Source organism: Gopherus flavomarginatus, chromosome 3, assembly GCF_025201925.1.
Source record: "Gopherus flavomarginatus isolate rGopFla2 chromosome 3, rGopFla2.mat.asm, whole genome shotgun sequence".
Lineage (NCBI taxonomy): Eukaryota > Metazoa > Chordata > Testudines > Testudinidae > Gopherus > Gopherus flavomarginatus.
In genome coordinates this window covers 196671939-196690078 of record NC_066619.1, presented here as the reverse complement: position 1 = coordinate 196690078, position 18140 = coordinate 196671939, and the positions used below count along the sequence as shown (strand labels likewise).

Genomic DNA, 18140 nt, shown 5'->3' with positions numbered 1-18140 from the left:
TTCCAAGTTTCTGTGCTTTGGTTTCAGTATCTGTAAAAATGGGGTTGAAGATGTTTGGAGACTTACTGATGATGTGTCAAAGTCTGATATGGGACCCTGCCACAGGACACAAGTAATTTCCATTGATAGCAATGTGGAGTTACTCATCTCTTATAGGGGGAAAATCAAGTCTTAATTTGGCCCCACAAGTGTTTTGACTCTAGACCTCTGTTCCAGCTCCCATGGGTAGATTCCTGACCAAAAGGTGGGGACAAAGGTAAAAGGGGGAAGGCAGCCACCTTTTTGTTTCTGGATTTAGAAAAAGAAGAAAAAGCTATTAGGTTGCAAAGCACTATACTTAAAAATCTTTCAGTTAATCTTTCAAGCTCTAATATAGTAAAAATTGTTTACAATTCAGCTAGGAATGTTCCACACCTGTAAAGATTATGATTTCAATTCACTGAAAGTACTGAAATCAACCATGAGGCAAGCAGGTGCCACTGCTGTTGAAGTCCACAGGAGTTAACACTCACATATGGCAGGGTAGCATAAGATTCAGGACATTTGCATTGCTGAGTTGGGTATGAAATAGGTATTTTAAGATGCATGAAGAGCGTTCACATAAAACTCAAACTGTCAAGTTATTTCTTGTGTGTGAAGAAGCAAAAGTAAAAGATCATTAATGAGATTTGACTCAAACTTTTAGTAAATTCAGAAATAGTCACAGTGTAAAGTAAAATTAATTAAAATTCCCACAGTTCCCACTATTTCATCTTATACCCAGACATTTGGAATAGCTTTGTGTGTTACAGGTTTCTTTTTTTTTCTTAAAGCACAAAACTACCGGGATTAAGTTTTACTCCCCAGTATATAATTTAGGTGTAGCGTAGTCATTCTCATTATAATGTTGGTGAAGGGTTTCTGAAAACTTGATTTGCAATTAATTTAAACTTTTTAAAATAATATATTAAAGAACAGATTAAAACACAACATAAGTTAGTTTTTTTAACTTTAAACTAGTCATCCGGTTAATTACTGCTGCATTGCAGAGCAAGAACCATGGTAGGAACTAATGCTACCGCAATAGAGTTTGAGTTCTTGTTTATGCAATTTAAAGTGATATATCTTCTAAAACTGGCTTTTTCTTTGTCTAAGACCGTGTTAAAGTAGTATTCTTCAAAAACAATTAGTAATTTATGGGACGATTATCAAGTATTATTTATTGAATTAAAATACTAAAGTTCAAAATGTATTGGTAAGTGTTCTGTTCTGCAGTAAAATGCTTTGGTGATTCACTAGCATGTTTCTTTTATCAGCTGATATTGATGAAATGAAGATCAGCTATGTCTTGAAAGAGGGTGATAGTTCTACCAGTGACATCTTCTACTTCTCCATTGAAGACAATGGTAAGGTTATACTTATATGTACTATACCTTAAAATGAGATCTAGCAACAGAATAGTATTGATATTGGAATTAATAAAATACTTCACTCTATTTTACTGCACGTTCATGAGCTTTATGTACAGTTTTATACAGAGATAATGGATGAATCACTTACTAAATATATAATGTTAAAATTAATGTAAATTGCTAAGGCAAACTAAATGGTGTAAGAAATTCTTAATGGGTTACAAAATCTTTCACCATGGTGTTACTAATTCAAATCTTGCCACAGTTCAGTAGTAAGTAGAAGTTGTTAAGATATGATTGCTGTTCTATGGAAAGCTGTTGTTGGTTCTAGTCCAGTTCCTTGTGTTCAGCCAAGCGCATTACAAAAACATAATCGTACTATAGGTGGTCCTTGTTAATAGTGTCAGCAGAGAGACCATGTTTGTGCAGCTTGAGACCATGCTCAGATCAAAAGTTTATACAATCAGTATACTTCAGAAATTAATTTACAAGATATATAAACCCAGAAATGTATGCTAAATGCCCCACTGACCATGCCACAGGCCAGGCAATACAGATGTGAAATACATTGTAGCTTACATTTTAAAATATTTTTTTCAGTGATTTTAAAATCCTCTGGTGCTCTCTGCTTAGCTGAGGACAACCCAGAGTGAATAATTTGGTAGCATTGCTGACACAGTCAGGGCCAGCTCCAGGCCCCAGCGCGCCAAGCACGTGCTTGGGGTGGCACGCCGCGGGGGGTGCTCTCCCGGTTGCCGGGAGGGCGGCAGGCGGCTCCGGTGGACCTCCCGCAGGCTTCCCTGCGGAGGGTCCGCCGCGGCTCCTGTGGCGCATCCGCAGGCATGCCTGCGGGAGGTCCACCAGAGCCGCGGGACCGGCGGACCCTCCGCAGGGATGCCTGCGAGAGATCCACCGGAGCCGCGGGACCTGCGAGCGGCAGAGCGCCCCCGCATCGTGCTTGGGGCGGCGAAATGGCTAGAGCCGGGCCTGGATACAATTAGCCCCTATGGCCCTGATCTTTCAGTTATCTCAGTGTAGGCAGACTTCTGTTCCTTCATGGAGCCCTATTTGGTTTTGGTGGGAGCGTGTGGGTAAAGGTATCCACCCACCCACAGTAATTTGTAAGATAGGGGCCTTAGCTTGCATTTTTCATTTTAACTTGGCAGTTCATCTGTAAGATATTTGAGTGAACATTCATAAACAATACCTATAGTACAAGGGATCTAAGAGGACAGTTATGCCCTTATTTCATGTGTATCAGGTCATAATAGCTGTAGTCTCACAGTGGTTTCATTTTAGCCCTTAAAACAAATCTGTTGAAGTCTTAAGAACTAAACCTTACCAAATACAGTTGACTGTGTGTTAAACCACACAACATATCTCTTACTAAACACAAAAACCTACATTTAAATTAACATTCTTCAGGTTTTAAAGTCAAGCACTCAAAAGATAGGAAATGCCTGAATTAAAGTTTCCTGTGTAACCATAATTCAGCCCCTTTGTGTGTATATGTTATGATATAGTCTTTAATTACATTACCACGGATTATTTTTTTCACAGAACCCCTGCTTCACTTAGTGCACAGGATAGACCTGCTTTGGGGATGAATCAGGGTTGTTTAGTGAAAGAGAATATTGTCTGTAGTTTGTCAAAGTTATAAACTGAAAATAGATTCTTATAATGGGACATACTTTGGACAACCTTAATAATAGACTATGCTACCAACCCCTCCTATGATAAAGGATACCTTCTTACTCAGATTATATAGACCATAGTGGGAGAGGTTGTGAACAGCATACATAAAGAGAGTTGTTGGGTTTTTTTGCTTTTAGGAAACACTTTCTGGTTTCTGCACATGCTGAAAGATTTATAGATCCTTTAAGGCAAATAGGTTTGTGTTTGTGAAGCGTGTCGGCTGTTGGGAAGGAGGAACCTGTTGAACTTTCAGAGGTTAAATATGTTAGCCCAGCTGTGGGGTCTCATGACAAGATGTAAATATTACACTGGTCTATAGCCATGTTACAGAGATTAGATTGCTTTAGCTTCATTAACTTTCGCCATGGAGCTTTCTCAAAGGTGTTTTGTCAGGGGCCAGCCTGCAGCAGATCCAGTCTCGTGGCAAGCCAATGAGTGAAGCTATCTGACTGTGCAACCTGATTGGCTGCTGGAGTCTACAGGCTGATACTTAAGCTCAGTAGCAGCAGCAGGCCAGTGGCTGCTCAACACATTCCTTGCCTGCAGCTGCACTTGGTCCTGTCCCTGCTTCCACTTTCTCTAGCCTTTCTCCTGTGCCCCAGCCCCAGCCTGTATATGCTCCTGCTCCAGCCCCCAGCTCCTTCCTGACCTGTGACTCCCAGCTCAGACTCTCGGCTCCACCTTCAAACTGAAACACATATCAGAGGGGTAGCCGTGTTACTCTGGATCTGTAAAAGCAGCAAAGAGTCCTGTGGCACCTTATAGACTAACAGACTTTTTGGAGCATGAGCTTTCATGGGTGAATACCCACTTCGTCAGATGCATGTAGTGGAAATTTTCAGGGGCAGGTGTACATATGCAGGCAAGCTAGAGATAATGAGGTAGTTCAATCAGGGAGGATGAGGCCCTGTTCTAGCAGTTGAGGTGTGAAAACCAAGGGAGGAGAAACTGGTTCTGTAATTGGCAAGCCATTCACAGTCTCTGTTTAATCCTGAGCTGATGGTGTCAAATTTGCAGATGAACTGAAGCTCAGCAGTTTCTCTTTGAAGTCTAGTCCTGAAGTTTTTTTACTGCAGGATGGCCACCTTAAGGTCTGCTATAGTGTGGTCAGGGAGGTTGAAGTGTTCTCCTACAGGTTTTTGTATATTGCCATTCCTAATATCTGATTTGTGAACTGAAATACCTTTGGCATAGGCTTTTGTCTTTGACTCCCAGCTACCACCTTTGGCTTCGCTCGGACCTGCCCCATCTGGATTCAACTCTAACTGGCAGGCAGGACTGTTGATCCAAGCATTAGGCAGGACTGTCCACGATTCAGTCACTGACACATTTGCACATGCAGATATGGTGATATAAAGTGATTCAAATTTACTGCATAGGTGTAGCTCTTGCAACTCCTCTTTATATTGTAAAATGCAATATGCTTTTAGTATCTCAGTGTATGTAGACTACATGAAAGAGGGAGATCAGAACTGTTTTATCCAAGCTTGTATAATCTGTCGGTCTGATCTTGGAAGATACTCAGCAGCTTTGCTCCTAGTAGAGTTAAGGGCACTCTGCACCTCACAGGATCAGATCCAGTGTTGCACACGATTACTTTACAATAATATGGCTTCTGGGAGCCATGTTGCATTGACAGGCAGAAGACAAACACAAATTAGGATTCCACAAGACTGGGGGTTCTCTTCTCCATGGATCCAGGGAATCTGGGATTCAGACAACATACTTTTATTCTACATGAACCCCCAAATTTCTCTCACTGAGGGGGAAAAGATTCTGTGAGGTGAACCTGGCAAAGTGTTTTGGCCCCTCTAAGCCTCTCATGGGTTTTCCATGTGAGGGAAAGATGCAGTTTGGCCCTTTATTTAATTACTGGAGTGAGAATATTCTCTCCTGCAGTGTGGAAAGACAAAAACTGACTAATTTTTACCCCGGCATATTGTGCTATAAATGAAGGAAGCTAATTGAATACCCATGAGTTTGGATGAATGCTGAAAAGAAAGTGAAATCACTGTCCCGGTAACCTCAGCTAGATGGTCAAAAAGCAAAGGCATATGGTTTGTTGAGGATAAATTCTTTCATAATCTGGAGAGTTATTCTCAGTGTTAGAAAGACATTTATAGGCAGTATATGACACACAGATTGTATCTGTGTGTCTAAATCTTTGTGGAGTGGGGGTTTCCCCCAGGTGTCAGTCACATACTTTTATGTTGTTTCTTTTCTTGAAAAAAATCAGCCACTACTTTTATATAAATTTCTTTCTTTACACATTTGCTTTTTTCTAAAGATAAAATGTTCTTCATTGATGGACAAGCTCTTTATCATTGGATGAGCTTCCCAATGAAAGGAGAAAGTAGTTTTACCTCCATGAGGGGAAGAATACATCAGTTTGTGGTGGGAGAGGGGAGCAGAAGCCAAAGACGTGGAGCCTTTTCACAGAATATAGTAAAAACCTGTATTCCTCACCACTGTTAATGTCTCAAACATCCTGAGAAATTATGGTTGGTTAATAAGACTCGGTCAGAGGCAGGCAGCGTTTTGGAAGTTTCTTTTAAAAAGAAGAGAGAGAATGAGAGAGATTCAGGCAGCTTGTATTACTGCTCAAATATATATACAGGGGTCAGATAGTGGATTGATTGGAGAACAGTGTCATCATCCCTTCATAATTACACTCAGGCATTTTCCTTTCTCCTTTTCTAGTGAAGCAGAAGGATAGTCAAATCTCTACTGTGCCATTCAGCTTTTCTTTAGCAACAGCTTCACAGTAGAATTAGGTGAAGCAGAAATACCAGCAACAGAACTTCTAGTTGAAAACATTTCACTACGTATCCTTTGTTGATGATATAGGTCCTGATTCAGCAAGATACTTTAGAATGTGCCTAATTTTAGGTACGAGTGGTCTCTGACTTCAGTGACCTTGGGACCATACAGCATGGTAACGGATCCCTAATCCTTTTACTGTATATGAAACATCATCTAATCTAAGATGATACTGTAATAGGAATTTGTATTTCAAAATTGTCACACTAAAGGCATTGATTTCCACTTCTCTTTCCTGTAGGTAATGGACATAGAACATTCCACAAATTATGTTTTTCTCAGTACTTCAAAACATAATACCTTTTAACAGACTTGTTACCATACTTCATTAGATAGGATATTTTATGAAGAGATGGACCTGAGCTGCAAAGATCAGATCCAGATTTTGATTCAAACTTTTTCCCTAAATTCAGATCCAGATTTTTGGGTGGGTCATTTACAGGTATATCTGCGCTGCAGCTGGGAATGTGCCTCCTAGGGTGACCAGACAGCATGTGTGAAAAATTGGGATGGGGTGGGGGGTAATAAGAGCCTATAGAAGAAAAAGACCCAAAAATCAGGACTGTCTCTATAAAATTGGGACATCTGGTCACCCTACTACTGCCTCCCAGCCTGAGCAGACAGACTCTTGTGCTAACACACTAAAAATAGTGTGAGCGTTGCAGCATCAGCAGATGCTCAGGTTAGCATCCTAGCTCACACTCACCCAATCACCTGGGTCTGAGCTCAGGTGGCTAGCCTGAGCCTCTACCAGTGCCAGAAAGGCCACTATTCTATTTTTAGTGCCCTAGCTCAAGCCAAGCTAGTGCGAGTCTGTCTCCTCGGGCAGGGAGCCTTGTTCCCAGCTGCAATGTAGACATATCCTATAAGGTAGATGACTGCAAAATGCAGACCCAGATTCCAGCTTCCCCAAAAGTTCAGGGATTTCCAGATGCAACTTCCTGGAATTGTGCTTATTCCTAGTTTGATAATACTGCATATTGAATTACTTTCATGAATACAGGCAGAGCACTGAGTATTAGATTAATATCACAGAGGGATTTTCTGTTTTTAAATCTTAAATTTCCCAACAGAATTTACCTACATACACAATGCACTCAGGATAATGCTGTAATCTCTGGATCTGTCTGTCGTAGCTGATTATTGTTGAATTTACTATAAATTGAAAAAGGAAGATGACGGCGGAGGGCAAAATGCTGCCTATTATAATATATACCTGTCATGGTATAATTCCCCACTCTGAACCTTAGCGTCCAAAAGATGGGGTACCAGCATGAATTCCTCTAAGCTCAGTTACCAGCTTAGTACTTGTAGGGCTGCCACCAACCAGGAATTCCAGTGCCTGGTACACTCTAGTCCCCCCAAAACCTTGCCTGGGGACCCCCAAGACCCAGTCCCTCTGGATATTAACACAAGGAAAGTAAACCCTTTCCCTCACCATTGCCTCTCCCAGACTTCCTCTCCCTGGGTTACCCTGGAAGATCACTGTGATTCAAACTCCTTGAATCTTGAAACAGAGAGGAAAATTCACCTTTCCCCCTCCTTCTCTCTCCCCTTCTCAGATTCTCCCTGAGAGAGAAAGTAATCCTGACACAGAGAGAAATTAACCTTTTTCTCCCCCTTCCCTCCTTTCTCCCCACCAATTCCCTGGTGGATCCAGACCCAGTCCCCTGGGGTCTCACCAGAATAAAAAAACAATCAGGTTCTTAAACAAGAAAAGCTTTTAATTAAAGAAGGAAAAACAGTAAAAATTATCTTTTTAAATTTAAGATGGAATATGTTACAGGGTCTTTCAGCTATAGACACTGGGAATACCCTCCCAGCCTAAGTATACAAGTACAAATTAAAATCTTTTCAGCAAAATACCAATTTGAACTCCTCCCAGCCAAATACACATTTGCAAATAAAGAAAACAACCATAAGCCTAACTCGCTTTATTTACCTAGTACTCACTATTCTGAATTTATAAGAGCCTGTATTGGAGAGATTGGAGAGAAACCTGGTTGCACATCTGGTCCCTCTGAGCCCCCAGAGTGAACAACAACCAAACACTAACAGCACACACACAAACTTCCCTCCCTCAAGATTTGAAAGTATCCTGTCCTCTGATTGGTCCTCTGGTCAGGTGACAGCCAGGCTCACTGTTCTTGTTAACCCTTTCCAGGCAAAAGAGATATGAAGCACTTTTGTTCTATTAACTCTTACTTACCTGTTTATGACATGCCCCCCAAATAGCTGACAGTGTGGAACCACACTGGCAGTGATTTCTCCCTAGAACTCTAGGATAAACAGATTAATAAACATATGCACCCTTACATATGCTACTAATTATGTACAACTACAAGATTCTTCACATTGCAAGGACAATTTTTAACCAATTGATTCTGGGAAACTTTCACGGGCGAGTGCATCAACTCTTTGATCTGTTGCCGCTGGAGACGTTCCAGGGTTGTGGAGAGGTTCACCTTTTCCACGCCACCGTCACTTTTCCCTTCATCGTAGACACCGTCTGGTCACTCAGCATCATCTCCTCCCTGGGCTGTAAACTGACAAACCTGTAAGTCTCTGGAATAAAAAGGCTTGAGAGAATTAACGTGGTACACTCTGGGCTTTAGGGAGGAACTGGGAAATGCTATGAGGTAGTTAACAGCTCCCAGGCGCTCTTGGACCGTAAATGGCCCTTCCCATGATGCTTCCATTTTATGGGTCTGTTGCGCCTTTAAGACCATAGCCTGGTCTCCTACCTTGAAGGAACGCTCCCTGGTATGTCTATCATACCAGGCCTTTTGCTCTTTTTGAGCATCCTTTAGGTTTTCTTTAGCAAGGGCTAAAGAGTGTCAGAGGGTGTTTTGTAGGTTGCTTACAAAATCCAGAATGTTAGTTCCTGGAGAGGGTGTAAACCCCTCCCATTGCTGCTTCACCAATTGGAATGGCCCTTTAACCTCGTGGCCATACACAAGCTCAAATGATGAGAACCCTAAACTAGGATATGGTACAGCCCTGTAGGCAAAGAGCAACTGCTGCAACACTAGGTCCCAATCATTGGAGTGTTCATTCATGAATTTACATATCATGGCCCCCAAAGTTCCATTAAACCTTTCCACCAGGCCATTGGTTTGATGGTGGTATGGGGTGGCAACCAAGTGATTCACCCCATGAGTCTCCCACAGTTCTTTCATGGTCCCAGCCAGGAAATTAGTCCCTGAATCCGTAAGGATGTCGGAGGGCCAACCTACCCTGGCAAAAATGTCTGTTAGGGCCTGGCGCACAGTGTTAGCCCTGGTGTTGCCTAGAGCTACTGCTTCCGGCCATCGGGTAGCAAAGTCCACGAAGGTCAGTATGTACTGCTTTCCTCTGGGTATCTTTTTTGGGAGAGGATCCAGAATATCCACAGCTACTCGCTGAAATGGGACCTCAATTATGGGGAGTGGCTGGAGAGGGGCCTTGATCTGGTCTTGGGGTTTTCCCATTTTTTGGCACACCTCACATGCTGGACATACTTGGCAACATCCTTGCCCATCCCCTCCCAGTGGAAGGACTTCCCCAACCTGACTTTGGTTCTGTTCACCCCAGCATGGCCACTGGGATGATCATGGGCTAAGCTTAAGAGCTTCCCCCGATACCTAGTTGGAATCACCAACTGTTTTTGTGGATGCCAGTCTTCCCAGTGTCCACCAGAAAGCGTCTCCTTATATAAAAGCCCTTGTTTTATAAAAAAAAAAAACGGGATTGGTTAGAAGAGCTGAGAGGCGGTTGGGTACTCCATGCTGCCGCCCAAGCTTTCTGAAGGCTGTCATCTGCTTCCTGCTCAGTCTGGAACTGTTTCCTGGAGGCTGGAGACACCAGTTCTTCCTTAGACTGTGAACTTGGGCTTGGTCCCTCGGGAAGCGATGTAGGTGCTGGGGTTGTTTTCGTGGCTGGTGAACCGCTCTCTGCTGGTGCACCAGGTGGTATTTCAGGCTCCGGTTGAGCCTCTTGGGTATGGTTGTCTGCTGCTTCTGCCAGTTCAGGCTCGCTGGCGCTCTCTGGTGTTGGGGTTGAAGATGCATTTGCAAGCGCTGGCGTCAGTGCTGGCAATGGTTCTAGTGCTGGTTGTGTTTCCAGGTCCGGGTCTGGGACTGGAGGTACTGTGGCTGTTGCAGTGGTTGGCAGGGAATCCCGGTCCACTACCTCTGTCTGGGTCTTTGCTAACACAGACGGGGCCTCTGTGGACGGCTCAGGAACAGGGATGGGTCTGGAAGCTTGCCTGGCTTGGCTGCGTGTAACCATTCCCACCCTCTTGGCCCACTCTTGGTTGGCCAAGTCTTCTCCCAGTAGCATGGGGATGTGATAATTGTTATAGACTGCAAAAGTCCACTTTCCTGACCAGCCTTTGTATTGGACAGGCAGTTAAGCTGTAGGCAAGTCTACAGCTTGTGACATGAAGGGGTAAATTGTCACTTGGGCCTTTGGGTTGATGAATTTGGGGTCCACTAAGGATTGGTGGATAGCTGACACTTGTGCCCCTGTGTCTCTCCACGCGATAACCTTCTTTCCACCTACTCTCAAAATTTCCCTTCGCTCTGAGGGTATTTGAGAGGCATCTGGGCCTGGGGATCTTTGGAGTGATAGAGATATAATGAACTGCACTCGGTTGGGGTTCTTGGGGCAGTTGGCCTTTATATGTCCCAGTTCATTACACTTGAAGCATCGCCCAGCTGACTGGTCACTGGGCCGAGGTGGGTTACTGGAGATTGGTGAGGTGAGAGAATAGGGAGTTGACGGCTTTCCTTGGGTTGTAGGTGGGGTCTTGGGTTGCCCTTGGGTATAGGGTTTATTGTCGTCGTGACCCCTGTGATATTCGCTCCCCTTGATAGTAGCTTTTTTCTTCTCTGCCACTTCCACCCATCTGGCTCCAATCTCCCCCGCCTCAGTTACAGTTTTGGGCTTCCCATCTAGGATGTACCTTTCTATTTCTTCAGGAACACCCTCTAAGAACTGCTCCAATTGTATTAGGAGGTGCATGTCGTCCAGAGATTTAACATTGGCTCGTGATATCCAGGCATTATAATTCTTTCCAATTTGGTAGGCGTGTCGGGTGAATGACACATCTGGTTTCCACCTTAGGGCTCTGAACCTCCGACGGGCATGCTCGAGTGTTAGCTCCATTCTGATTCTGGCCTTGGTTTGAAAAAGTTTATAATCGTTCATGTGTTCCTTAGGCATTTCAGCCGCCACCTCTGCTAGGGGTCCACTGAGCAGTGGCCTCAGCTCTATCATGTACTGGTCTTCAGAGATGTTGTACCCATGGCAGGTCCTTTCAAAATTTTCTAAGAAGGCCTCAGTGTCATCACCTGCCTTGTAGGTGGGAAATTTCCTGGGATGTGGAACAACTACTGGCGAAGGGTTGTTAGGGTTGGCTGTGTTGTTCTGCTTAGCCTGCGCTAATTCCAGTTCATGCTTTCTCTCTTTCCCTCTCTTTTTTTCCCTGTCTTCCCCCTCTTTTTCCCTTATCTCCAGCTCTCTCCTGTGGGTAGCCTCTTTTTCTCTTTCTCTCAGCTCCATCTCTTTTTCTCTCAGTTCTATCTCTTTTTGTTTTATTTCTAGTTCTTTTTGTTTCTTTTCCATGTCTCGCTTGTGGTCTGCGTCTTTGATTTGTTTCTCCGCATCCAGTTTTGCCCATTCCTTGGAACTCATACTTCCAGCTTCCTTGTGCTGGGGTGCCCTCTGCTGTTTGCTGCTTGAACTGCTGCTTTTCTGTTGCCTTCTTCGGGTTGCTTAGCAACAGAGTCTTTTATTTTTTTAAACTTCTTCTACCTAGCTATTCCCGACAGAGTTAGAAAGGAAAAAAAAACATTCATTTGCAAATGTGTTTTGTTGGTGTTTGCTGACTCACAACTGGAGTCCCTTTGTTTAACAAAAGACCCATGTTAAACCTAATGCCTATGGCTTCAGAGTACTCAGAAGGGAGACACCAAAAAAACTTGCAGACCTTTGCTTTTAAAAACAAACAAACAATCTCCTCTAGCCTGCTTTACACGCAACTGCAGGGAAAGAGACAGAAAAAATCCTACTGGTTTTTGCTCCTAAACCCAAACCTCTCAGTATGCCTGCAGATAGATAGCAGGGAGAGAAATAAAACCTCAATGGCTTTCAGATTCTATCTTATCTATCTATCCCACACGCTGCACACCATGTCATGGTATAATTCCCCACTCTGAACCTTAGCGTCCAAAAGATGGGGTACCAGCATGAATTCCTCTAAGCTCAGTTACCAGCTTAGTACTTGTAGCGCTGCCACCAACCAGGAATTCCAGTGCCTGGTATACTCTGGTCCCCCCAAAACCTTGCCCGGGGACCCCCAAGACCCAGTCCTTCTGGATCTTAACACAAGCTCCCTTTCCCTCACCGTTGCCTCTCCCAGGCTTCCCCTTCCTGGGTTACCCTGGAAGATCACTGTGATTCAAACTCCATGAATCTTGAAACAGAGAGGAAAATCCACCTTCTCCCCTCCTTCTCTCTCCCCCTCCCAGATTCTCCCTGAGAGAGAAAGTAATCCTAACACAGAGAGAAATTTACCTTTCTCTTCCCCTTCCCTCTTTTCTCCCCACCAGTTCCCTGGTGGATCCAGACCCAGTCCCCTGGGGTCTCACCAGAATAAAAAAACAATCAGGTTCTTAAACAAGAAAAGCTTTTAATTAAAGAAGGAAAAACAGTAAAAATTATCTTTTTAAATTTAAGATGGAATATGTTACAGGGTCTTTCAGCTATAGACACTGGGAATACCCTCCCAGCCTAAGTATACAAGTACAAATTTAAAATCTTTTCAGCAAAATACCAATTTGAACTCCTCCCAGCCAAATACACATTTGCAAATAAAGAAAACAACCATAAGCCTAACTCGCTTTATCTACCTAGTACTCACTATTCTGAACTTATAAGAGCCTGTATCGGAGAGATTGGAGAGAAACCTGGTTGCACATCTGGTCCCTCTGAGCCCCCAGAGTGAACAACAATCAAACACTAACAGCACACACACAAACTTCCCTCCCTCAAGATTTGAAAGTATCCTGTCCTCTGATTGGTCCTCTGGTCAGGTGACAGCCAGGCTCACTGTTCTTGTTAACCCTTTCCAGGCAAAAGAGATATGAAGCACTTTTGTTCTATTAACTCTTACTTATCTGTTTATGACAATACCAGAAAACTATTTGATGATGAAAAATAAAATGTACTAGGGGACTAGATCTCATAAAGATAAGGCAATGACCATTAATAAATGAAACTTAGATAGATGCTGGCATTTAGTCTGAGCAGTGAAATGTGGAGATTTTTATGAGACTCTTTTTCATGTAGAAAGAAGTCCTCTATCAGCTAATCAAAGCTTGTGATATCAACATTCTGCTTGCTCTCTGAGCAGGAAAAATGGAAGCTCATTCTCAGTTGTGTAGCCTTTTTTTCTTTTTAATTTCTAGTTCAGAAAGTCTGTTTAAAGTCTTCTCCTTCCATTTTGCTCCTTACCTTGGCTGTCATAGTCAGAAAGCCTCTGTGACTGGCAGGAATCTTTAGAAAGTCAAGGTCTCAAAGGTCATTTGTTCCCTTACGAGAGATTTACAGGGCTTTACTAGCATTCCCCTCCCTCCCTCTTTTGTGGTATCCTGGGGTACAAAAGATCTCACTGAGCGATTTAGGACTTTGCATCCCTGTAGGTTGTCAATCTGTCTGGCCTAAGCAATACTGGCCATTTTACTCAAATAGTCAGTCAATTACCTAATTGCTATGTTGTTCTATGTGGCCAGCAAACTGGTTGCAAGTAAAACAGGGTTTTATCCAAAGCCCTAAATGTGGCAGTCTCCACTTCACTGTTATTTTTTGATTCTAATGCATTCCTATCCCTGAAAGTCTCACTTCCATGTACCCGTCTGACACATGAAAGACCGCAGTCTGCACATTGGGGACCATGGCGTCACTGCAAAATGAGTTGTTCAGCCCTCTGGAGAATCAGCCAGCTACTTAAGGTGTTTAATATAGATTTAGTTGTCTCACTTTAGGCATCTCAGTCTTAAATTTTGGCTCACAGTGTTTAGATTAAGTAAATATATTTGTAAGCCAGAGTGATTTTTATGTCCTAGTAATTACAGCGAGATGAAAGTAGAGTCTGAATTCCTACCATTTGTTTGACTGAGATCCTGATCTTAAACTTCAGTGAGCATTCTGGGTGTGCAATACAAGGTTGATCCTTAAAGGATTTGTTCATAGTAAAAATGTAGCAGTTCTAATGAGCAAAAGGATTTATGAAGATTTGTCAAGATGTAGATTTGTCTACTGATCATCATCTTTCAACAGTGTGGGAGGGGTCCAATCCAGGCACCTGTGTGATTTCTTAACTTGAAGATAAAATGAAATTGTCGTCTTCTGCCAGGACAAAAAGAAACAGTTGATTTATTTCATTACAATATATTAATTTTTGCATATACACTCTTGACCCAGTATTTGAGTATCATGTATAACAAAGATCAGAAGTAATGTTTAATATGTTATAGGCCAAAATCTGCTCTCATCTATACTTGAGGAAGTCCATTTGAAGTCATGGTCATGCTTAAATAAGAGCTGCAGGATCTGACCCATAGATGTTAGTTTAAAAAGCAGTGCTGCAACTTAAAAGTACTTTTCAAAGGGAATGCATTTGTTCACTGTTGTGTCAAATGAGTTATAATAGCTTAAAAAAATGTAACTTCAAGAAGCAAAAGGTGTGTTTTTTACTCTTCTGATAACACACACATAGGAATAAAAATGCAAGTAGCTACCCATTATTCCATGCATATTATTCAAGACATGAAATATATTAACACTTTATGCAGTTAATTGTGAGAACTCAACAAACTTTTACTATGTTTAAGTAATTGCTTTTAATATATTTATACTTCAGGACCAACATAAAATACATTTAAACCATTTTTTGTTGTGTTGCAGCGTGGAAGGACTGGTTTATCCTCAATATTCTGATTCCCTTTCATTCATTTTCTCTCTATCTCTCTCTCTCTCCCATCCCCCAATGTAGGCTCTGCCACAGGCACAAATCCCTCCACTGTGTTATCCTATTCTGACTACATCTCCTGCCCTGAAGATCATACCAGCATCATCAACTTTGATGAGGATGAGAGCGAGAAAACCTGTTGCATCATCATTATTGATGATTCCTTGTATGAGGAAGATGAGACCTTCAGTGTCACACTGAGCATGCCGATGGGTGGGCAAATCGGTGCTAAATTTTCTAGCACCAAAGTGGTAATCCTAGCTAGCACAGAGGATGGTGAGTAGGCAGAAGTAATTTTATTCTGTAGGGTTTTCCCTTGTAGATCTTATTGTGCTAGGTGCCTTTTTTTTTTCACCATATTTTCCATCACACAGAGCTAAGGTTAAACTATTTTATGATACAAGGGCATAGACCTAGGAGTAACTGCTTGTTCTATTGAAGTGTATAGATATAGGATCAAATGGTTATCTGAATCATAGATCTGGGTTTACACTAGCTATTTTCTTACTGAAGTAAAGGGTCCAGGATTACACTGAATTTTATTCCTTGTCTAGGAGTAGTCTTGCAATTTTATTAACCAAGGATTGATCTATCAGATTAGACTGACTATTGTATCACCGAGGTACAAGTCTATGCTTATTTTGAATATTTTGCACAGATGTAGGATTAGTCTAGTTTTTGGAATGCAATCCATATCTAGCATTAGACTTTTTTCTCTGAAGTACCATGCCCTGGATAGAATTTTTACTGTATATTGTTAGGTGAAGTTGAAGATTAGAAGTAGATAGTAGGCAGCTGGGAATGGCTCGTTTATTTTATGACACACTGTACCCTGATATGTTTAGTTTAATCACTTTATTGGGAAGATATGGATGTTGTGTGTTTTTATGAGATGGTAAGAAAGAACGAGAAAGAATTTGGTTCAGGATCTGGTAATACGATACAAAGACAGCAAAGGACGAGCTATGTATTATAGCTACATAGTTTATCGGATGTATTTCAATACTAATCTTCGCTATCCATGCTAATCCAGTCCTTTTTTGATCAGAATCTAATTGTGCTGTTTTAGGCAGAGATTTTGTAAGGAGAGTCTTTATGGTTTAGGCTTTGACTATAAAACAGTTTTTCACTTGTGATAGAAACAGGATTTGAACCTTGATTTTTAGAGGCAACAGGCTAGTGTACTAACTAACCACATCACCTTACTATACTCCATAGTGTCAGGTGTAGGAGTAGGGCATCTTTGAACTCTTGAAGCAGTGATTTGTGTTTTCAGTGAGGCTCAAGGCATATCGCTCCCTTCAATACTCTTGGGAATTTTGGGCCTAACTTTCTATGCACCACAATAAAAATTTACTTCACTATGTTAAATGAAGCAGAGATGTTAATAAAAGCAAGATCCAGAAACAAGCATTACTATTAAGTATTGTTTTTGTCTAACTTTTCCTGTCCTGCAGAAAGTCAGCTATTCAAGACAGACACTAGCAAATTGATATGTGGACAGATCATATGTTGTTTTCTCAAATGAAGAGAAGAGGAGAACGGGTCATACTCATCCCTGGTGTAATTCTCCTGAAGCTAGTGGAGTTACATCAGGGATGAATTTGGCCAAGGTATTTAAGTTAATGAAAATGTAATGGTCTTTAACTAGATGAGGCTTGTCTAAAAGCTATTATAATTTTTGCTGACAGTGACATCTCTGCTCCTTTATCCTATTTTGGGAACAGGAAGAGAGCATAAAGGAGGAATTAAGCCACCCATGAAAAGAAAAGTGATTTTCCAGATTTAAAAACCAGGTTTTTTACCTTCATGGAAAAAAATCCACTTAGTCGCTATAGCTAAAAACTGCTTCCCATGCTATGTGCTTGTCTCAGGCTTAATGCCATCAAAGGGTGCAGCTGAGAATTGCCACTGTTCTGCAGCATGCTTCTTATCGGTCCTTGATTTGGCATCAGGCTATTCTGCTTGTCTCTTTCAGTCATAGAACTTTCTAAGGCCTCAGTCCAGGTTAAGTATATGCTTATCTATAAGCGTCTGAACAGTCCCATTGACTTCAAAGTGAAACATGTCCCCTTCAGATTTCAAGAGAGGAGTTTTTAAGAGCTAATAGTAGTCTGAGGAGGTAGTGTTTAGACAAAATCTGGATTTAATTTCAGCTATGGTTTGACATTTGTGTCTCAGACTGAACTAGGGTTTGGGCTTAGGTTCAGAAGTCATGTGAATTGTCCTTGGAGGAGTTTGATCCAAAATGACTGAAGTTTTCTGAGACTGGATGATTTAATTCAGCCAAATCTGAACTGGATCCAGAAAACAGGCCCTTGCTGTTGTGGGATCTGATCTGGAAACCAAAACTACATAGGTGGTTTTGGATCTAGAGAGGAGAAGCTGAACAACTTTCTGTCTTCCCAAATTTTGGTAGCTGGTGTTGGATTTGAGCTTTGGACAGAACACTTGGGCCAAATTGACATTTCAAATTGTTACACTTAATGGGATTTGCAGGCACTCTCAAACCAGAAAAATGCCTCTTTCCTACTGGAATAATAATGATAACTTTTTAAAAGCTAAAAACAACAGATACAAAGAGTATGCCCAAGCCTCCCAAATAATGTGTTTAATTTCTCTGGTAACTTAGCACAGAGTTCTTTGACCAAATTACTCATGACTAGGTGCACCATGCCACAGTTCTATTAGTCCTCTGAGCTGCAACAAAACCTAATGGAAGTAGCAGAGGAGAGGATGAAAACAGATGAAAGAGGACTCTGGAGCTAGTGGCAAGGTTGCAGTCATGGTGCCTGCTTCTCCACTGCCTTTCACCTTGTACTTTTCAGAGGTATAAATCATCACACATGTGAAGGGTTCCTATTTTGATTGATTCCCATTCCACACCCACAATGTCCCCATTTTGTGCAGATGTAAATGACTACCCAAAGCGCAAGGCAGTGGAGGATCAGGAGGCCCACAGTCCGACAAAATATTTTGCAGTAACTGAACCCAAAACTTGAAAAAGACGGTTATTCACCATTGTAACTTGTTCTTCGAGATGTGTTGCTCATATCCATTCCAGGTAGGTGTGCACACCGCGCGTGCACGTTTGCTGGAAACTTTTTACCCTAGCAACTCCAGTGGGCCGGCAGGTCTCCCCCTAGAGTGGTGCCACTATGGCACTAGATATATACCCCTGCCGGCCCGCCCGCTCCTCAGTTCCTTCTTGCCGGCTACTC

General features: G+C 42.2%; 1 protein-coding gene across 1 annotated transcript in view; it reads left to right on the top strand.

Annotated features, from left to right (window-relative positions):
* Positions 1-18140, top strand: part of FREM3 (FRAS1 related extracellular matrix 3) — a 71507-nt gene that overhangs the window by 9018 nt on the left and 44349 nt on the right. Inside the window, 2 exon segments of the mRNA XM_050945492.1 lie at positions 1279-1385; positions 14944-15195. Coding sequence (XP_050801449.1) covers positions 1279-1385; positions 14944-15195 — 359 coding nt within the window.